At 39.8% G+C, this 22984-nt stretch overlaps 1 protein-coding gene and 1 pseudogene across 1 annotated transcript; both read left to right on the top strand.

The window, feature by feature from the left end:
- The first annotated feature begins 4795 nt into the window (after window positions 1-4795).
- On the top strand, window positions 4796-10145 carry LOC135986041 (carboxymethylenebutenolidase homolog). The gene is made up of 5 exons (XM_065629783.1): window positions 4796-5001; window positions 5672-5779; window positions 7658-7800; window positions 8213-8304; window positions 9966-10145. Exons 1-5 carry the CDS (start codon window positions 4796-4798, stop codon window positions 10143-10145), a joined length of 729 nt encoding a protein of 242 aa, XP_065485855.1.
- A 5679-nt stretch (window positions 10146-15824) lies between these two features.
- On the top strand, window positions 15825-21568 carry LOC135986039 (carboxymethylenebutenolidase homolog; annotated as a pseudogene).
- Window positions 21569-22984: the final 1416 nt, after the last annotated feature.

Genomic DNA, 22984 nt, shown 5'->3' on the forward strand with positions numbered 1-22984 from the left:
AGACACACATAGAGTGTGAATCATACCATAAATCTTGATGACAACTGTGGGAGTGTAGACACCTTGCTGACATAGACATCCTCATTGTAAATGTCCAAAGTTTGGTGAACTGAATCAAATCATCACCTGTTTTACACAGTCCTCAGATTACACAGTGGTCACTACAACACAGAGTACTGCTGAGGACCTACAGTGTGACTGTGGGATTTGTTTGTCTTATATACTTAAGATCTAAATTTCTTTATTGACCTTTGACTTGAAATGGCATTGTCATTTTCTTTAAGCTCTTTTGTCTCTCTCACTCCTTCCCCCCCAACACACACACACACACACACACACACAAACCACGTGCACACACAGAGAAAATTAAAGCTACAGCAGACATCAGCCTGAGGGCTAAGCTAATGTTCCTTGCATACGAGGTCATTATGGAAATAGGATCAGAAAATTTCAGAGAGTCACCATCAATAACAAGCAGCTCGTACTCAAATATTTCTGACTTGTCGAAAGCAAGTCTAATCAAAAATAACATGGAACACTTTCAGACTTGTTGGGAATACTTGTGGGCGTGGCTGTAATAAGTTTAATCTGTGCTAGGGAGACTTCTATAATGTTTTTGTGCTGCAAGTTTGCCAAGACAGATTCATCTTAATTCGGCACAAATTCCTTTAAAGACATTTTTTATGGACAGTAGAAGTGCATGAATATGCTATATGAAAATGCATCTCTGAATTTAACAATGCCTCAGCAAAGGCACCACTGATGTTAAATGTCTCAGCTATAAATGCTGAGGTCAAAAGATTCTGCAGTCTATTAAATGGCTGCATCACAAACATCATTTGCTTTCTAATGTACTGATCTGGAAGGGAAATTTTCCCAGAAAGCTGAAGTGTGCCAATAATAACACTCAGAAGCCTTGTTTCAACTTCTCTATACTATTTTGTTAGGAATGACACATATTTAGAGACATGAAAAAAATAAGTGCAGTATAGTGTTTATGTGTATCTTGCTTTCTAAACTCCTTAAATAATAAAATAAAAGGTGGAGTAAAAGCCGATTGATGTGCAGCCTACTGCACCCTGCCTCTCTGCATGATTTGTCCCCACCCCTTCCAGTCTGGATGACTCCTGTGCTAAGCCTCTCCTCCTCACCTCCCAATCCCAAAGTCTGCAGAAGAGTTGAAGAGCACGTGGAAGCCGGATGAGAAGCAGCAACAGCACAACTGTCAGCAGAACTGGTTTTCTTCTTCTTGCGTTCAGAGAAATCTAGCTGGTATCTCTCTGAGCAGAAGCAGCAAGCTGGTTTAAAACAGGATCCTGCACTCCAGGTATGTGATGGCAAGCTGGTCCACAAAGGCTGAGTTGTCAGCAGAGAAAGACTAACTACTTTAGCTGTTTTGAAAGGGAGAAATCTGAAATTGCTAAGCAGTTAGCTATAGCTCTTTGAAAAGGCACAAAACATTCAGCAAAAACCACTCCTTTAAAGAAAGACTTTAGTTTTGGTTTCAGTAAAAATATGCACAAAAGCAAGTGTTAAGAGTGGATAAGGTGAAGATGAAAGGTGTCAACTTCAGAAAAGACTGGATTTTATTTTGAGTGCTTGCTGCAAGCTGTGTCACAGCAATACTTCTGAGGACAGTGGTAACCATTTTATGTCCATCAGTAGCAAGATGACTTTAGAGGACCATAATAATTGCTTTTGTCTTTACGGTAATTAATTCACATTCTTTTCCTTGTTTGGTCCATTGGAGCACTTAGCGTTGAATTAAATTACTGCTAGAGTTTAAAATGTTATCGCTGGACCCAGGAGAAGAGCAGAGATGTCATATCTTGGCATCACCAGTCCAACATGCTGGCAAAAAGCATGGTACTTTGAGATTATGTGCTTATACTCACTTTCTGAGAAGTGAGGATTATCCTTAGGGCTATCTTTGCCCCTGTTTTACCTGATTGCTTTTTAAAGATTTTTAGCCCCACTTCCCAAGTAAGGATTTGTATTTTCCTGTAGAAAACTAAGACTCAGCAGGATTTAACCATGTGGTTTGTTGCTCCCTAAAAATGTCGTAGTTTGGGTCTGTTCTGCCACCCAGGGAACCCACCTTTGCCTTATGATAATAGTAAATAACTCTTGTCAGTCTTTATATTATTGCACAAAAGGTAAATGGCACTGAGAAACCCAAGGAAGAGCAGAACCACTGGTAAGAAGCAGAAGCTATAAGAAGGCCTTCCCTTAATGAGCAGAAAGATGTCAACAGACTCAGGATAATACTCTTTCTTTCCCTATTAGCAGCAGCTAGTTTTTTCCCCTGCTCCCAGCTTTGTGCCAGGCCCCGTGTCTCTCCTATGCTGGAGCTCAGCAATGAGGAGCGGGGCATAAAGGTGAGATTCTGCCTTCTTGGAACCGTGCCACGGGAAAGCAGGAAAAGGAAAAGTGCAAGGATTAATCAGTGGGAAGAGAGAATGGGGTGAGACAGGAAAGGTAGGAAATATCCTGGCTTGTTGCTTTGCCACACAGTGTTGTGTGGGACAAAGCGGGCGGGAACAAATAAATCTTCTGACTAAACAGGATCCCATCAAAGACTTTTAAGCAGTTCAGGTGTGGCTGACTATTTACTAACGTTCTCCACAGCCTGGTGCCTGGAGGAGAGCCAGCTGGCTAGGCATCAGTCAAGACAGGCCAAAGAAATGATTTATGGGAAGCAACTAACAGGCAGTAAGTAATAGGCAGTAAGCTATTCCACAACTATTGCAAACTTTAATGCCTCCTAAACACAACTTCCTTGGAGGGGACACCGTAGGTTGTGCCCTTCTGAAGGGAAGACCTTCATGGGGTAAGATTGTGGCTGCCATCTCAGAAGCCACTGGTGTTAACTGTCTTCGGGAGTGTCAGTGAATTCTCCAGGCAGCCTCTTGCACTTTGACAAGCTCATGCATCTTAGGTTAAAAAAAAGAGGTAGGAAGTACTTTTGCATAAACAGACATCTCTCAAGCATGCTTAGGCCTATTTTGGGGAGCTTAAACTAGGACATACTCTCCCATGCATGTTACAACTTCCACTTTCGTAGAATGCCAAAAAAATGCAGGTTTTAGTACTGAAGATCAAGCTGCTTTACACTTTGTAGCACCAACCCTGACATTCGGATGTTGAGAAAGGTGGGAGAATAATTAACAAAGCTGAGCAGCTCTCAGTTATCAGCACAGGGGATTTACTCATGAAGTGAGATTGTCCACCTCATGGCTATTACTGAAGCAGCTTGATTCTAGCAGTAAAGCCACATTCACGCTGTTCCTGTATCTCTACGCCATGCTCTATCAGCCAGGAGTTACAGCTGTAATCAAGCATATCTGCTCAAACTCAGTGCTGGCCCTGCCAGACCTGGTGACAGCAGCCCCAGTGTTGGGAGAGGTTGAGGAAGAGCAGTGTCTCTGCAATATACATTGGGAAGGCTGATTATCTTGGGTATAAGGTAATCTAAATGCATATAAAATTTGAGTGCTGTTATTGAGTCTGTGTTAATCATGCAAGCTGGGAAACGTGTAAAGCATAAGCAAGCAGTGAGTCTCTGTGGTATTGATGTCTTCAGCCTGTGTGCACCATGGTTCCAAATGAGCCTGTATTGCCTAGGCAAAATTTCCCATTACTCAGTGAAACCTAGCTCTCTGCTGCTGTGGCTAATGGAGAGCTGAGGAAGGTTTACATTTCTAACAGAATTTACCACACTTCCATGAAGACTAGATATCTGAAGTGTGTGTTACAGAGCAAACAGAAATAATAGGCTGATGTAGAAATGATGAAGCTGAGACAGTCATAATGTATATGCAGATGTGTGTACTGTATCCTTGAGGATAATTTAAAAGTCAGTACCTGGCTAGGAAATGCTACTATTAACACTGCCTCTGCAGACTTAATTTGATTCCTTGTATAGATGCATTATAACACTACTTTTAATTAGAGGATCACATTCAACTTTTTGCACAGAGTCCATTCCAAGCTCCTGACACAGAGAGTCAGAACAACTTTTGACTTTAATCTCTCTAACACAGCTACTAGCTCATTGTCTGTAATTACTATTTTTGGAAAAGGGACAAAACCAAATACCCTCACATATTTTGAATAAGATTTGCATATCTGCTTATTTTCTTGCAATCCCTTTCAAGGGCATATGGGCCAAAGGCATTGGAATCTAATTTAGAAGTCCATACTGCAATCCTTCAACTGCGCCTGATACCTCTGCTCCCAGAACAACTGTTGTGCCGCTATCAAAATTGCAGATTAGTTTGCAGGCACCGGCACAGAGAGAAGCACCGAACACTCTGCTTTTCTGTAGCAGTTTAGTGCTGTGGTCCCTACCTATCACATAATTCAGAGAAACCAGCATGGGATTCCCCATGAAGACATGTGTGATGGCCCTATGCCGGGGGAAAGAGCAACATCTGAAGCCATAGTGCTTCACACCAATGCTGACAGAGTGGCATGGGAGCAAAACAAACATGACACGGGAGTCAGGACCTAACTGTCCAGGTTGCTTGTAATTTAATAACTTTGCTTTTTGGTATTTCTCTTAATTCTCAGCTTAATAACACATAGTGGGCTAAGAGCCATTCTGCACTGGAACATTGCTTTTGCTTTTTTTCTACTTTCTCCTTTAGGCAAGGATGCCAATGTTATTTACAGAAGTTATTGAACTACTTTCTGCAGATCATATTTACCTTTATTTTCCCTTAATAATTTGTGTTATCAAATTATTTTGACTTTCTTGCTCTCTTTTTTGTCTTTTTTTTTTCCAGGTTTCCAAATGTCGAATCCTTTTATATATGATACTGGGAAAAGATCTCCATATGGTTGTCTTGGACATGAAGTACAAATTGAGCACATCAAGGCATATGTTTGCAGACCATCTTTTTTCACAGATAAAGCTGTGATTGTGATTCATGATGTATTTGGATGGCAGTTCCCAGACATTAGATACATAGTAGATTTGATTGCAGGTCATGGATACATGTAAGCAACCATCTTTCCTATCTTCCTCTTAAATGCCCTGATAGATCACCAGGCCCAAAGCTAAGCATGGCTTATGATGTTTCCCACATGCATAGGGCAACTATACCATCTCAGTCTGAGTGAATAAAAACACAAAGGAACAAAATGTTCCCATGAGGTCACCCAAGCTACCAAAATCGACCCATCAAACATGGCTACCTGGGCGCAAAGCCACAAGGAGAGTCACAAAGTGCCAGTGTTCATGCTTACGTGGTAGTGTGGGTGATTAAAAGATAAATACTGGCATCTATCTTTAAGTTGTATAAGCTTTTCAGAACCAAACCTTTTGAACAGTTGGTGTTGCTTTTACTAGCAAAGGGGCATATATCTGTTTAATTAAATCAGGAGAGTTGCTTAATCCCTTTACTTTTGTATTAAGTATGTCTAAAGAAATAAAGAGTTTATTTGTAGTTTGGTGGTGGTGGTGTTGATGTCGTTATTGTTGTTTTTTCCATAGAAAGGCATATTTTTAGCTCTGCTGATTGCCAGAACAGGATGAGTAGAATATGATGCGGATAGTAACCGTGTAGATGTGTACTCTGGATTAGAAAAGACATTAGGAGACATTTAGACATCCACAGATTCTCCCCACCTGGATGTGAAAATTGACTTGATTCCATGTCTCACACAGAACCATCTGCCCAGACTTCTTCAAGGGAACAGACCCCTGGAAATCTACTGACCACTGGGCTGACTTTGCTGACTGGATGAAGGTGCACGATCCTATGAAAGTAGACAAGTAAGATGCATGTTTGAACTTTAAAGAGCATCTAGCAAATGAGGGGTATTTGTATGAAATGTTAAAAGTGGCACCTGACAGCAGGGCAAGCTGGCTGCATGCACACAACTGCTTATTCTGGGTCGTTCTTCTGTGGTTTTGGGCACTATCTTGGCTGGGATTTGGAAAGGATCATCTGCTCTGTCAGTCGCTCTGCTTACTGTCTTCATCTTGTTTTTCTTGGCCCTTTTCTAACTATATTATACTGGCCACACAAGCTCATAGCCCACGTTTCACAGGCTGTGCAATACTCAGCATTCTCACCCACAAGTGCTGACTCTGCCTCCAGTTCCTCAAGATAAGGAGGAAAACTCTTCCACAACTACTCATGTTATCAGCCAGCTGTCACTTGCCCATCTTGCTTTCTGCCTTGAAAGTCGTGATAGGTACAGATGATATTCTCCTGAGCAACACTAGATCAAAATTTGCAAGACTGCCCAAAACCTAAGATACATATGATAAACTATACTCTTTTTTTCAACATGAAATAGAGTGCCCACTATTTGTAGAGCCCAGCAGTGCCTGGAACAAGGCCTCCCTGTTTCTTCAGCATCTACCACCACAGGCTAGAACTTCAGAATATTACAGTGAAGCAGTGACACCCTATTACTTAGCTATCATCTTGTAAGCCACAAGTATTCTGCTGACCCTTTCAAGAGGTTCCAGCAGTCACAGCCTAACCTCAACATATTTCAACAAAGCTTTTGACCATATAATAGCGAATTTTTTGAAAAGACAAATGACTAACACCTGTAAAAAGTAAAAATCCTACTCCAAAGAGTGAGTAGATATGTGGGCACTGTCTTAGGTAATTAAGACCTCAAGGACATGCCTGTGCTGTCTTTTGAGGGTTCACCTGTAGCTGCCCTCAACGTCAGATCTGTTACACTTTCAGGGCACAAAGACTGCAACACACCCATGACTTAGTACCCTTCCAAACAAATCAAATCTGAGAGAGCTCATATTTTCACAGTACACACACCATAGGCTTAGGACATGATCTTCTGATTGTGTCACTCTCATACTGCTTTTTTGTCAGCCTAATCAAACCTGTGATGACCATATGACTGGGCATAACATTTGAAAATACAGTTATTAGTATGTGCAGTCTGCATTTAAAATTCACTTTAAACTCTGTAGATAACAAAAAGATAAATCTACTGAGACCTAAGAAGATAGCAATTAAAAAAAATTTTTAAAAAGATTTTCCTGCTCTGACCGACTTTAAAAAATCAGGTATCACATGATGTGTAATGCAAAATATATGCAAATTATTTTAAAACATTATAGTTACTCACAGTTTAATTTTGAGTAATTGCTACTTTAGTATAGTAGTATTATAGCATTATTGCATGTGGGCTTGGTAGGATATTTCATTGTTAACTCATGCAACAGGAATGACATGCTCAAGATAGATCTTTATCTAAACAGCTGAACTCTGTAGAGATAGCACAGTGAAACTTATCTGTTCCTACAATCCATAATGCAAGATGTTGCTCTACTCGCAGATATATCTTGTCTTTAGTTTTCCTGCCCTAGACAAAGTCATTCAATTAAAAATTTACTTCCTTTGAAAACAATAGAAGCAGGTCACAATTCAGGTAAGTATTTAAGTACATACTCCCGTACTTCCCTACACTAAAACAAGAGGTGTTAACTCCTGTTTAAGAACAGAAGCTGCTGCTCTGGGCCGAAATGTGTTTTTAAATATTCTCAGTTTTAAATGATTGGGGGTGCAGATGCAGAAAAATTCACGTATCTCTTTTAATTTTTTTCTCAAATTGTCGAGTATTGATTCTGCAATAGATTCCTTAGTTTACTTTTGTTTATATGTCTTAGGGAAACTGATGTTACCTTGAAGTATCTAAAGGAACAATGTGGTGCAAAGAAGATTGGTATCGCTGGGTTTTCCTGGGGTGGAATGGCAGCGCATCACTTGATGCTGAAAAATCCTCAATTAGCTGCTGGGGTATCCCTCTATGGTAACGTAGAACACATGGAAACTTATATGGGCTCACATGACTATGTGTAGTTTGTAAGTCTAGTTACTGCTTTATAATAATTTCTGTAAACAGTCACCCCAAAGGTGAGTTGCAGATTTTAATCATGATTATTTCAGCAATTTGCTATATTAGTATCAAAATTTAAGAATGGTGGAAACCAGAAAAAGGTTGTTTCCTTTTGCACAGAAATTTTCTAATCTATTTGTTTAGTGCTTGGAGAGTAGGGAAATATATTTTCCAAATGCTTTCTTCCCCTTTGGAATAGAAACTCTTCTGATCTTAAAAGAGTATTTAATGAGTAAACCAAAATAGAAAATTTGTCTTTTAATTTGACATTTATCTTTCAAGAATGTTAACCTCACTAACAGACTGTTTCTCAAATGCATTCTAGGAATAATTAGGGACTCTGAAGAAAGATATGATTTATTAAATCCCACATTTTTCATTTTTGGTGAGAAGGACCACACTATTTCTTATGATCAGGTAAGCTGTTATACTGGAAATGCTTTTTCTTTTCCCATAGTTCTTTTATCCCAAAAAGAAATTCTAGCTTGTTAGAAACCATTTTCAGATAGAAAAATCAAACAGACTGGATTGTTTTGCTTATATGTCACCCTCCCCCATATTTTGCTTTGGTTATTCAAAGCTGCTTTCTTGAGGTGACAAATGCAGTAAAGACCAGTCATCAGTCTCTGAGTGGCTGGATAAGCAGAGTGTGAAACTGGGCAGGGAGACCCAGCTGGTATGACCCTAACACCTCGAACACTTGGATACTGCTGCTTTGGCTGAGAGAACAGGTAGTTAAATCACTGAATTTGGACTTTGAATGGGAAAAAAAATAATTTCAGCCTAGCAACTGAACTTTCTAATGATGTGGACCAATGACTAACTGCTTTTGGTACAGAAAGGCAAAATGAACTGTGTCAGAAGAGTGGATGTGAATTTTAACCAAGACAATGACAACTTGTGGGCTCTGTTTTGACTCCTGGCTGCCATCCATATTCTGATATAACCTCTACTGTAAGCATATCTGAGAGGCTCGATAAATATATGGGTAGGAAACTGGTGCCCTCTTCAGTGACAGGGATAACATTCCACCTCTAGCATAATTTGTTATGCAGTAGGGTCTAACTGAGGAACTGGCAGTGTGCTCTGGGAATGCAGAAACCAGTCAATATTTACTTCTAATTGTATTATTCAGTATGTTGTTCTGTACCTCAAATATGTGTCTCCTCTGCACAAGAAAACAAATCCTTCACTCCCTGTCCCCTTTTTTATGGGGAAAGTGTATTTTTCCCAGGGGCACAATTTTCATGAATACATTTTTTCCATCATGTGTTACACAATGAAACCATACCTTTTTCTCCTGAAGCTCTCTCTCTGAGCTATCTGTGCAAATTGTGTAAGAAAAATTCCTGCATTTAAAAAAAAAAAAAAAATCCTCAAACCAAATACATTGTTTTCTGCACTGAGCAATAAAAGGCTCTGTGGAAAAAAAAAAAAAGTGAACATGAAATAAATTACAGTACTGCCTCTAATCTGAACAATGGGTAGAATTAAGCTTGAAGAGATAAAGTAAGTTATCATTCTCTTTTTTATACTGGCTTTTCAATGGGAATGAGTGCAAAATATCTACAGATGTGTACAGGTACATAATCATATGATTAGTACTCTGTGTAAGCATATGTGTACTTATCATCAAAAGATTGTGGAAGAGGAATGTCTTTTTTTATACAGTAAAGTTAAAAACCCCCGTGCTTTCTCATACTCTATTACTAAGCCTACCAAATATTTGGGGCAAACAATCACTGAGGTTTAGGGAATGTGTTCTTAAAATCAGAGCTGAAAATTAGGTTACAAGCCATATTAAGTCTCTGAATAAAAATGCACCTGTTCCTTTATGGCAACAAGATTTACTAAACCACCTCTGCAGTAACTGTTGAGGTTCTCAGACTTACCCACTCTTTTAAAATCTTTTATTTCTTACATTCCAAAGAGGGGTTTTCTCATCTGTTGAGCAACAGAACCTGCTTCAAGCATGGCAGTTGAGAAAAGGTAAAGATGTATCAGTATGAGAAACAACAAGTTTGGCAAACTTAAAAAAAAAAGCCACAATATAATGGAAAAAAAATTTTCTTTTGCAGATCACCTTACTGGAGGACAAGTTGAAACAGTACTGCAAAGTTGCATATAAAATTAAAGTTTATCCTGGACAAGTTCATGGGTTTGCACAGCTGAAACCAGAAGATATGAAACCTGAAGACAAACCTTACATTGAAGAAGCCAGAAAGGATATGATCGATTGGATTAAACAATTTATTTGACAAAGGCATAAAGTAACACTAAGCTTCAAGATCAGTATTTGATTTAATTAATTTTTAGAGAAGAAAATGGTCAAGAGAATATTATCTGGTTTTAAAAATTGTCACAAAGAAAAATAGGAACATTTTAATTTATAGTTCTTAATTATTTTTTTACAAAATTTACACAAGATTGTGAAATCAAAGCTGGACTAAAGGACGATTCAGAATTAAAAGTTGATTGAATTTATCTTGCTTTGTATTTGCTTCATTATTCTGCATTATGACATCAATAGTAATGATATATCCATTTGTCTATGCTAGTGTGCATGACTTCATCCTGACTTTACCTGTGTAGTTTCAGGATTTATTTTGGTATGGTGATTGGTGGTCATATGTGTTAACACAGAAATGCCCTAGTTTTGCATATAGACTTTAATTAACTTTAATTAACTAACCACAAAGCATTTGTCTCAGGTATACTGCTGTACTGAACAGAATTCCCCATGCATGAAACTAACATTTGGCTATGTTAAGGAGTGAGGAAGGAGTCTCCCTCCTCAGAGAGTTTCAAAACCCCTTGAGATGAAGCCTTGAGCGGCTCAGTCTGGCTTAGAAGCCATCCTGGCCCATGGTGAAAGGTTGGATGCGGTGATTTCCAGGGACGCCTTCAACCCCAAACCTCCTCTGACCCCCCAGAATCCCCATGCCAACCTGGTGCTTTCTGCACCATGACCCGAGTGTGTGTTAGCCTGGGTCCCCAAAGGGACATACAAGGTCACTAGCTGTATCTCATGTATCCAAACATCCAGATCCTAACCCTGCAGCATTCTTGCATACCATAAGGAGAGCTCCAAGGCTGTTGGCAGCACTCCTGTCTCTCTGTGCCTTCGTGACCTCAGAAAAATCCTCCAAGTATTGTTTGTGAAGGCAGCACCATATATAATATCATTTTTTGTAGGAGGTAAATGCGATGAAGCTTTTGCTAATCAGAAAAATACAAATTTGAGGGAGCTGGTAAAGCAGTGTCTACTGTAGCTTGTCCCAAATTGAAAAATGTCAGTTGCATTTTTGGCATTAAAAATCTGTTCAAGGTGGGCTAGAAACACACATCACAGGTGCAGCAGCTTTCTCCTGTTTGTTTTCCCAAATACTACACAAGCTTCTTAAAAATAAGTATTCAATGTGGAGCCTCCTTAGCTTAAACTAATGAGATGAGTGTTGTAGCTGTGGGATAGCACGTGTGGGACACAGCTGCAGGTTGTGTAAACAGCTCTATGGAAGAGGTGTGAGAGCCTGCCTGTACTCTTCTTTCAAATGCATTGAGCCTGGGTTGTCATGAGTGGCACAGGGTGTCTATAGCCACGCTGGGGATCCAGGCTCTCCTGCCATTCACATCACATGGCCACAAGTGCCATGGCCTCGGGGGTCCTGCTAAATTGTTCCCAGGTTTGCTTGGTTGACCTTGGCAGTGGTGGTTTCCCTGACCTCATACCGGTTCATTCCTCTCTTCCCTCAACCCACCTCCTGAGTGCACAGGTAAGGGATTTGCAAGGCAGAGCATAAACTTTCCTCCAGGTCTTTAAAAGCCATATTGAGACCAGATTCCTCGCACCTGCAGAAAGGGGAGGATGGTTTGCCTTGGGACAAAGCAAGCAGATGTTTTCTGCACATAATGCTGATCAGCCCGGCCTTAACTCTAATTTAGGCAGGACCTGTCGCAGCTCGCTATCAGACCTGGCTTTTCCTCACCACATTAAAAGCACTGTGCTCAACAGCTTCCCAGCAGTACTCACTCAAGGAAATGTCCACAAGATGGGGCCCCTCTCCATGAAGACTTTTAGGGGGGTTGACTCTAAGTGGAATATCAACACTCTGAAGAGTTCGTGTCAAATCCTGCAGTAAATGCACACCACTAGCGGGGGAACCTGGTTTCTTAGTAAATGGGAAGCTGTAGCGAGCAAAGCTGCTGAATGTTGTCTCTGTGCAGCAAGGCACTGTAGCCTGCTGGATTATGATAAAATGTAGAATGTCACCTCCTCCTTAGGACTCTCTAGCTATTCAAAGGGAGCCCTGGTTGTGATACAACGTTGTCACACCCTACATTTTATTCACACTGCTGAATGTTTATCGATTTATCTCCTGTACATGGCAAAATCAGATTGCCTTGGGACATCATTAAAACTTGATAAGCCAATGAGTTGGAAGAAGCATGATTTGAATTGCAACCTGAGGGTATTCTGTTTATGCTTGCTCATCATGAGTGAGATCTTTTTTCTTATATAAACAAATATAAATAGAGGTATAATGAGCTGTTTAAGAGAATTTTAACTGTGACAAACAGTATTAGTTCCAGAATGCTGAGTTAATCTCTGTGTAATTCTCTGTTATTTAAACTTCATCGGCCAAATAGTGCAAAATCACATTAAAATTACTCAGCAAACTGAAGCACAATTGGGAGGGGATGTACCTTAGGCAACCCAAATATATATCACTGAAGAAGTAGCATTCAAAGATTAACAACTAGTAAATCTGAACTTCTGCTATCCAAGCATAGCCAGCACTCAATAAAGGTAGGAGAAGCCTCTGCTATAGTATGGACTGTTACGGAGACCATTTTTTCCATTTTCATGCCTATTGCTCCTGTCACCTGAAGATCAGAGCTCGCTGGATGAGAAGACAGGAGTTACCACCTTGATGACACACCATAAAGGAAGCAGGAAAAGGGTTGCTGAGGTGTTTCTGAGCAATGGGAAGAATAAATAGAGGGGTGAAGGAGAAGGCACAGAAGTGTTTCAAACTAAAGCTGTTTTGAGCCTTGTTACCTGTTTCTGTGTTGATGCTGTAGCCCCAGGCTCACCGCTGTGGGTGGGAGAAGGGCACAGATGCTCTTGTGCTATGGCCACAATATTAGAAGTTCACAGATCAGACTCTCTGCCTAAACTGGGTCTTACCAAAATTGTTTTACTATTTGGTTTTATTTTATAGAAGGGGCTTATGTGGTAGCCTAAATCTTGAAACTGGGAAACGTAAATCAAGGCAATGGAAATGCCAGATCTGGGCTGTAAATATGCCATGTGGAGGCTTGATAAAATGTGACAAAGTGTCTAAAACTGTGAGACTGTAACATTTAGTGAGTAATTTTCTGAAAAAAAGGCAAGCCATGCAGCTTTTTAAAGTCATGATGAAATTCAGTCTTCAGAAAGCTATGAAAGAAAAGTCAAAAGAGATGGCAATGCAGCTGATTTCTGAAGTGGAGAACAAACTTGAGTAGTTGATATGTAAAAATTCTTCATATGTCCTAGCCTCAGATGAAGTTTCACGAATGCAAAGAGCTGATCTCACCTACAAGTGCAAAGAACTGATCTAAACTGCAAATACAGTCAGATTCCTAAACTAACAACCTTCTGCTCATTAAATTTGTGGTTATTGAATTACATACAGGTGAAAATTAGAATTCAATTAATAAACAACTTTTAAAATCCTGGGTTCCTGCAATTTTTATTCAACGTATTTCAGCTGTACCAGACAAATTCTGCAGGGTGTGGGGGGAAAAAAGTGGTTTTTTCATGGTCTGCTCAACATCTCTATTAATTCCTTCTGTGAACTATTCTTACATACTAGTGAAAATCTGCATCCATGACAGGTTAATTAGTATTTTTCACCAGTATGACTCTGTTAAAAGAAAGGTAATGCTGTGAATTTTGACCTGTTTTTAAGGATATCCTCAGCAGTGTAAGGCAATTTACCCCTTTCTGTGAATAATTCATAAACATTCTTCAAGTCATTGTGTTTTTAAAAGAACTTACTGATGCGGCGTGTTGTTTGTGTTTAATAAACCTTGGCAATGCTGCCTCTTTGTTTATACACAGCTTGTGTTTTAATGTATTTTTAAACAGATTTATTTTAAAGAAGCAAGTCTTTTACTTAAATAGAAATCAATTATTGTCAGCTTACTGCTCAGATGAACTGCTCATAAAGAGAAACAGTTGGCAAGCACTATGGTAGGAGAGTTGTTCTAAGTCAAGCCAGTTATACAGAGTGCATTTGAAGTCTTGTGCCTTTACTTTACGTGGGGTTCAGAAATGGTACTTTGGCTTCCTTGTAATGCTAGCAAAGCCACAGTCAAGTCTGGGAGGTTGAATTCCAGCTGTGTGTTTTGGAGGTTAGGTGGTGATTGATTTCGAAAGGTCATCTTTGTTCACAGAAGGCACTGTTGAGTGGCATCCTTAAAGGGGGCCAGTTCTCAGTACTGGGAACACCTCTGTGTATCACCCCAAAGTGTGCTATCCCTTGAAAAGGGCATAACTAGTACGAAGAGGCAGGATTTTGAGTAATTTGTTGTTCACTCTAATGTCCTGTTTTGTTTTTAATACCATTTACCGTGATACACGCATCTGTTTCAGAGAAATTGAAGAAGGGAGGGAGTACTGGAAGCGCTTTAAAGGTCTATTTGAATTAGTTAGAAAATCTAGAAGGGGATAAATGGTTAAGATATACTCCTAACAAAGACTAGTAAAGCATTGAAGAGTGCATTCATTTTTTATTGCCAGCATGCTGCATTTCACTTTAGCAAGGGAACCAGCCAGACCAAGGAATATCATTCCAGTACATGTATTTACTTGGGAAGATAAACTAGTTCTTGTTAGTAAGCTAACAGTGCCATTTTGATTGGTTAAGAGTGGCTGCAGAGCTATTAGTAGGTTAAACAGCTTCTCAAACTGGAGTGGAAAAAAGGCTATATTATGACCACCTAGTGCTTGGTGAGGGAGGAAGAGTAGGGGGTACCAAAAGTTAGTTGAGTTTAAAAAAGATCCTACAGTGGCCTATCTCCAGGTCAAATGAGCAGGAAATTAAACTGAGCTCAAGGGATCCGTCTGAGGAGACCTCTTAGGTCATAAATGCTTCAGAAACCTCTCTTGACTTGAGAAATAAAATAGCTTCTAATTTGTCCATTAAACTCCTTACCTCTAGAGAAGTTCTATATCTGTGATCTGGTGTATGTCTGTATTCCTCTGACCATTCTCATTTCAGATTACACAGAGAGTAACTCTCAGAGAAAACCCTCTGCTGATTTGCCATCTTCTAGTTGATTTATTAGAACTTTTAGAGATGCCAGTTAATGATGGGCCCCTTGGGAAAGGTCTGTAGGCAGCAGGGGATACAAGGGGACCAGCAAAGTACATGTATGCAGCAGCAGCAGCCTTGGATTCCCCATAGAGGACGGGAAGGGGGACATGCACAATGAAAACTCAGAGAGGTCTCACAGGAGTAACAGCAGCAGCTACCAGGTGTCAGCCTGTGAGAAGGAGCTATAAGAACAGATTAGAGGAGTAGTCATGAAGCACAGTGTGTGGGGACACCCCATGGAAATGTAATTATCACATGCTGGATTGCTCCAGGCACAAAGCCAGGAATAGTGGACTGACATAAACCCTTCTTCTGGCCTTACTGCACTCTTGGGTTCTGCTGACTGACCTGGAATTGATGAATATTTATGGTACCAGGCAGGACTGGTGTCAAGAGCCGCCTGTTTACAATAAACACCTAGAGCTTTCACTTCTAACCTTGCAGTACCAAGTGGGTATTACTAGGTGTCTGGAGGAACTGTGGGGACTGCATGAAGATGACTCATGATCACAGTTGTTGCTGTAAATAAATTATATTACTGTTTGTCCTTTCTGCTCTCTTGCAGATTCCTAGATGGCGAATGAATCGAGGCCCTGCCCATGTGGTATCGGAGACAGGTTTGATTATGAAGGTTGTGGGAAAGAAGTACAAGTTGAGCACATCAGGGCGTATGTTTGCAAACCACCTGCCAGCACAGACAAAGCTGTGGTTGTGATTCATGATATATTTGCATAGCAACTCCCAAACACCAGATACATGGCTGATATGCTTGCAGCTGATGGATACGTGTAAGAAAGCTTTTATTCTTCAAGAAATCTCAATTTTTATGATTTATAGCCTTAGGTTAGAATGGTTATTCCCCTGCATGAGAGGAAACTATTACAAGGGCAGTTTGAGTTATATGTCTTCATAATAAAAAACCACAAAGGAACATTGCTGTGAAATGTTGCAGAGTACCGCATGCTTCCTCCATACTGTGCTGTTTACAGAAGAAATGATGGCACACATAGAACTCATAGAATATTGAAAACATAATGCTGTAAAAAGCGATTCTGCTAAATTTCTCAGCAATGTGCAATGGCTTTAAAAAATAGTGTATTCTGAAAGAGAATTGTGCATTCTGTTTTTAGAAGTCTTTTTAAAATAAGCAGCCATTCAGGCTAAATTATATGATGGGATTTTAAAAAGTTAACTGCAGAAATATGAATGAATGTCATCTATTTTGAATATGATATTGAATATGAACACTGAATATGTGCATAGGAATGAGTCATATACACACATGGGGTATTAAATACAATTTCTTCCCTTCCTGGAAATCATTCATACTTATTTTCCGTGCCCTACAGCAGTTATATTCCAAAATGCAGCAACATTTTGCAATAACTGTATATGCTGCAAGGTACTCCATTTACAGTATACATTGCTAATATCCATATAGGGTTGGGACTGGCCTGCAGATCCAAAAAGCAAACCTCCACCTAATTCTATAGTGTTCTAGTTTTCAGAGATGGTGCCTTTAATGCCCTCAGGCTATGGAGTGTGAGGGAAGTCAGATGTCAGCACACAATTGCCATGTGGCTGAGATCTGGCTGTGGAGCTGAAAGGACGTCTGTGTCTCTGTGAGAATTAAGGTTTTCTGATGCTCTGGAACAATTAATTGGTCTACAGTCTGCTCCTTGCTACTGTATTTCCTGAGGACTTGACATCTCCTATTCTTCTCCATGATCAGAAATATGTTGGTCTTGTGACTGAATGCAATAATTCTAAACATGAGACTGGACATACACCTTTCATGCTGTGCAGGATACGGGCAAATCACTAGTATGGCAGGGTGCCTCCTTATTACAGTAAAAGTCTGCTCAGTCACAAGTACCCAGTGTCTGATGAACTTGTATTTCTCCACACTTCCTGTAATTTTTCCTTGTGATTCATTCCATGTCACACTTACTGTACTTCCCTTTTTCTAGTCACCAAATTATGTCCCTTCCCTTTCTTCCCACATGTGATCCCTTCACTTGTTCTTTTCTGACCTCAGTCCATCAGATGTTTGTTTGGTTTTTTTCTGTCTCATAAGTAAGTCTCATGACATATTCTGCAGTAAATATCAAAGCAGGTAAAATACTAGGGATAAAAATATTTATATTTTCTAGATTTGTATCATGAATTGTATTATATGGTTTAGTCATTGAAAAAAAGCCTGTATAGATACATATAAATATTTTCTAATCCTTGTAGGCATTTCTGTGGAATAGCTAACAATGATATTTCAAAACATTACTTTCTCAGGAAAAAGAAATCAAAACAAAATTATGCCTGCATAGGAACTTTCCAAGTTATGAAGTGCCAAAAAAATTTCAGTGTTTGATTAATACATTCATTTCTGGTTTGTTTGTGTGTGTGTGTCTGGATGTGCAGAGCCATCTGCCCAGACTTCTCTGTAGGAAGAGAAGTTTGGAAGCCTTCTGATAACTGGTCCAAGTTTGATGATTGGCTGAAAACTCAAGATGCCAGGAAAATAAACAAGTAAGACGTCAGGGAGCTGGATATCACATTGCCTGCTGCTGTCAGATATTGATTCCTGCCCCCACCTTTTTATTTTCTTTGAGTTTGGATGCAGCTAATCTACCACTGAATGTGGACTTTTAAAATAACTCCTTAGAAGTGGATGGAATCGGTGACCTTTTTATTTTACCTTTACAGAGTTCAAGGACAACTCTCTCAGTAGTGGCTTAGTATTTTGTCATCTGATGTCGATACCATAGATTGCTAATTCCTTCCTCTGCCTCAAAAAGCATGGTTTAAACATGACGGGCAACACAAGCAGTGATAAAGCACAATTCACATCTTGAGTCTCACTGAGTGTAACAGACTGATCCTTTAAGATCTTCTATGGAAAGAAGAAAAGAGTTTTTGATTGCGCCATAGTAACTTGCTCAGCACGGTGTAAGTGGCCCCAGGTAGCTGATGGCCGGGTCATCTTTTGTCAGGGCGCAGTGAGGGCTGGCGGCTCCCTGGGAAGCCAAGAGAAGTGCCAGGGCCCCACCTCAGGGTCCTCCAGAAAGATGGGCAGGGCAGGGACCAGGGTGGCGGCCAGGGCCAACAGAGGCAGGTCTGAGCTCAAGCTGGGAACGAGGCAGTCAGGGTCTGAGGCAGGTCCAGACACATTAACCAGTGTCAGACACGGCCCAGTGATCTCCAGGCAGGTCTGTAGTGAGGTGGCAGGGCCAAAGCCAGGCCAGGAGGTTGGTCTGTGGTTCCATGCTCTGGACAGAGATACAGACCTACAGGGCCCATGGCTAGGCCCAGGGACAGCTGTGACACAGCTGCAGCTGTAGGGCAAGCAAGACTGAGTGGCAGAGCCTCAGCTTAAAAGCAGCTCCCACGGGAGACAGGGGTTGTGAGGCTTGTTGAGGCTGCCCCATGACACTCTCTGTATTTGATGAGAAGGTTATGGGAGATGTAACTGAATCATTACCAGAGAGCTCCTGTCTCTGAGGGTTCACTTGTCATATAAGCTTTTCAGATTAGCAGCCCCTAGTATTTGCCTGAACTAGTGACTTATTTAAAGTATGTGAAAGAAAATGTAGTAGCAGCATGATATGTGGACCCTTATATGCATCTCTGCAGTTTCTTTTCATATTTTCAAATACTGGTATTACTGTACATGCTAAATTTGCATTTGTTTGTACATTTCAGAGAAGCTGATGCTGTCCTGAAATATCTAAAGGAACAGCGTGGTGTAAAGAAATTAGGGGTCATTGGTTTTTGCTGGGGTGGTGTTGCTGATGATGACTTACCCAGAATAGAAGGCTGGTGTATCTCTCTATGGTAGGTTGTGGGAAACTACGGCGGGTCCATGGATTCCCTGACAGAAGGTATGGGAACAGACATCAGCCTTGAAGATATTAAGGTTTACCTGTGAGAGACATGGGAGTAAAGGACTATCTGGAGATATTAAAGTGTACCTGTGAGAGAGAAGGGATGTACCCGTGAGAGAGAAGGGAGTACAAAAGTAACATTGATGATAGCAACTTAGCCAATAAGATGTTACTGCTGTAACTTTTAACCAATAGTGAAGAAACACATGAGTTGGTAAAACTGTATAAAAATGCACTCGTAGCAACAAATGGCATCTACTACTTTCATCCTGGAAGAACTTGGTCCATGTTGTTTGTCTGTCTCAACTGTGACAGTAGGTAAATACAAGGATGTAATATAACCAGGTACATATGCATATCTATATTGTGTAGCTTAAGTACTTGATCTAGCATTATTTTTCAAATCAGATTGTCAGCTGATAAAGAGAGATATTTTGCCTTGGAATACATCAAAGCTGTGCCAGGGGAGGTCTAGACTGGGCATTAAGAAGCATTTCTTTACTGAGAGGGTGGTCAAATTCTGGAACAGGCTTCCTAGAGATGTGGTCAATGCCCTAAGCCTGTCAGTGTTTAAGAGGCTTTTGGACAATTCCCTTCACAACATGATTTAACTTGGTCAGCCCTGAATAGGTCAGGTAGTTGGACTAGATGATCGTTGTAGGCCCCTTCCAACTGAAATATTCTTTTCTTTTCTTTTCTTTTCTTTTCTTTTCTTTTCTTTTCTTTTCTTTTCTTTTCTTTTCTTTTCTTTTCTTTTCTTTTCTTTTCTTTTCTTTTCTATTCCATTCCATTCCATTCCATTCCATTCCATTCCATTCCATTCTATTCATTTTTAGCAGAGTAGGAAGGATATTATGCAAAGAAGATGGTGGTGAGGATATCTATTCCTAGTTTCAGAATGGATCATAGCAGCCATGTCTTTTTTTCAGGTCTAGACAGACACACATGTTGTCCTTTGCTCACCTTCCCAATTTATTAATAACTCCCTGTTCCTGTTTGGTACTGCTTTGCATGCTGCAGAGCTAAAACTTCACCTGGGAGCAGAATGTGTTATTTTTGATCCAACTGCTCTCTAAAGTTAGATTGTGGTTATTTTTACACCAGCTTTCTATTTAAGCTCTGCTCAAGAAGCTGGGATAGCTAAAGCTGCCCTTCGCTAATGTTCTCAGAATGTAAGTTTTGGTCTGCTTACTAAAGCATTGACTTTCCCAGTCAGTTAAAAAGAACTCAAGCTTGTATACACAGAAGAATCTTTCAAGTCTTATTTATTCAGATATTCAGTGTATCTTAAGAAACTGGCTTGAATAGAGTTTTAATCTCCAACAGTGTTCTAGGAGCCATGGTTACAGTAGGTTGAAAGTAAAGCTGGTATTTATGGTTATGTATTGCCTGAGACATGAAAGCTTTTCACTGCAGAAGCAGAGTGCTCTATTTGAATCTGGATTTCACCTTAAAAGTCAGTTGAAGAGTTTTTTGTTTCTTTAATGTTTTCTAGGACTAATCAAGGATTCTGATGATAAATCCAATTTCCTGAACCCTGTATTTTTCATTTTTGCTGAAAAAGATGACTTCATTCCCCTGCATCAAGTATGCTAATAACCCCCATGTTCTTTCATTCCTGCATGTTTAAATTTCCATCCTGAATTTGGAGTAAAAACTCAGCCTCATAATAGTCCTTGAAGTTCAACAAATAAGCAGAAAAGACATAGAAGACATAGAAGGACTAATGTAACTTAGGCAAAGAATGAAAACTAGATTTTTAAAATTTAAGTCTATTTCTTTTGTAAACAGTATGACTAGTAAGCCAGGTAACAAAGTTCTATGAAAATCCCATTGCTATTTGGGAGTGCTCTAGTCTGGGAGCTACTCTTTGCTGTATGAATTTGTTTTCTATCGGTCCTAGGAACCCATGAATGGTGTAGGATATGCCAAATTGCATCCATAGATGTCTGTTATAAGCTTTTTATTCAGTTGTAGTGTATTTAGCATTGTAATGTATTTCACAGGTAGGAAATACTTTTGTTATATCTGAATCGGTACAGATTGTTGGCCCTGCCTTTATATTCTAACAATTTTTCTAGACCCTTACTGCAAAGGTGTTTTTTCTTTTGGTTTTTGCTTTTTGATTTGCCCATATGGAGCTTCATTATTAGTGTCTAGTCTGAATGATAAATTAGGGAGTTGAATTATGGATGAGGACTGTCAGCATGGAATATGGCTATATTAATACAGCTGCTACTATGGTCTATATTACAGGTCACCCTGCTGGAGCAGAAGCTAAAGAAAAATTGCAAAGTTGATTTTGAAGTTAAAATTTATCCTGGACAAACTCATGGTTTCGTACATCACAGAAGAGAGGTTATCAATCCTCAAGATAAGCCTTACATTGAGGAAGGAAGAAAGGATATGATCAACTGGCTGAATAAATACATTTAATAGAAGAACAAGAAACTTAATTTGTAATACAATTATGTAATACACTGGAGTTTTTTGCTAACACATTTTAGAAAATCGGAGGAGAGAGTTTGTTGAAATAGAAATTAAAGAAAAAAGCAAACAGAATATTTTAGATTTTTTTTTGTCAGTAGATTCTAATTGGTACTTTCATATTATATTATTTTGAAGAAGCCTTAGATTGCACCTAGCAGTGTCATGTTTTAATATACTGTGAAATATACTCAATTTCCTTGAGGTTTATCTTAATGCTTGAAACAAGTTAGACTAATGGTACATTAATGTCTGTGTGTATTATGGCCCATGTTCATCTAAGTTCTACATAAATCACAAGCCCAAAGTTTAGCGATGCAAATACATTGTTTGGTGAAGCACATTTTGAGAGACTAGGTTTTTTTGACATGTACCCTATTCTGTGAAACTTGATAGATGATCACCTGGTCAGTTTAGGAATTGAAAAGTACAATGCAATCTGCAGACAGGGCATTTTAATGCATGGTTTACAAACCATAGTTACTGCTTAAAGAATAAACGTTACATGTTTTTGTGTAATGTATGTTGTTATGTACTTTTTCCATCAATCATATGACACAAATCTCTGTGCTGCATCAGCTCAAGGTTGCATCTGCCTCAGCACCCAGTCTCGGATGGTGGCTGCGCAGAGAGTTTCCCCTCTCAACCCATGTTCCAGTGGCTTGGGGGAGCACTATGCTGGATGTGGCCGCTGGCACGGTGTGTCACATGGCAACTGATGGACCGAGCCACTGTGGGTTTGCCCATCTGTTTCTGAACCTGGTGGCAGTGTTGGCCTCTGGTGTGGCCTGTGACAGTGACTGCCATGGTTTAATTACACTTTCTGGGGAGAAAGGCTTGTGTTCTGTACTTTGAAACCACCTGCCAGGGATCTTCACTGGGGACTGGTACTTCTAGAGAGAAATGAAGGTATGTCCCTTTTCACCTTCTCAGTGCTACTGAATAATTGCTATGTGATTTAATGGGAAGAAAATGTAATTTAGGAAAGCTTTAATTTTACTAATGACAATCTCTTAAATTAAACTTTACATTATCGGAGAAATATACATTGTGGTGTATCATTTGAAAATAGTCAGCAGTATATATTAACCATCTCTCTCCTGATGGGATTTTAATTTCTTTTTCTTTTTCCCATCTGTGTTTTTCTTCTTTACATGCTGCTAATGGACCTTCATCTTTCCTGTGGGGAGGTCTTCAGAGAATTCTGGCCTGCGACTGCCAATTGATTGTTACTTTTCATGATACCATCTATATGTGAAGTATGAATCCAGCTGTTATTTGGGTGGTACAGCTCTCACAACACATTTCTCCAGGGAAAGAATGCAGAGGTCTGGAAATTTCTTGTACCTTAATTACCCCAGTGTG

The sequence above is a fragment of the Caloenas nicobarica genome, chromosome 2 (genome assembly GCF_036013445.1).
Source record: "Caloenas nicobarica isolate bCalNic1 chromosome 2, bCalNic1.hap1, whole genome shotgun sequence".
Lineage (NCBI taxonomy): Eukaryota > Metazoa > Chordata > Aves > Columbiformes > Columbidae > Caloenas > Caloenas nicobarica.

Coding starts and splice junctions, on each gene's coding strand:
- LOC135986041 (XM_065629783.1), top strand. CDS start 4,796: ATGTCGAATCCTTTTATATATGATACTGGGAAAAGATCTCCATATGGT. Junction 5,002..5,671: donor ATTGCAGGTCATGGATACAT/GTAAGCAACCAT, acceptor TGTCTCACACAG/AACCATCTGCCCAGACTTCT. Junction 7,801..8,212: donor TGCTGGGGTATCCCTCTATG/GTAACGTAGAAC, acceptor AATGCATTCTAG/GAATAATTAGGGACTCTGAA.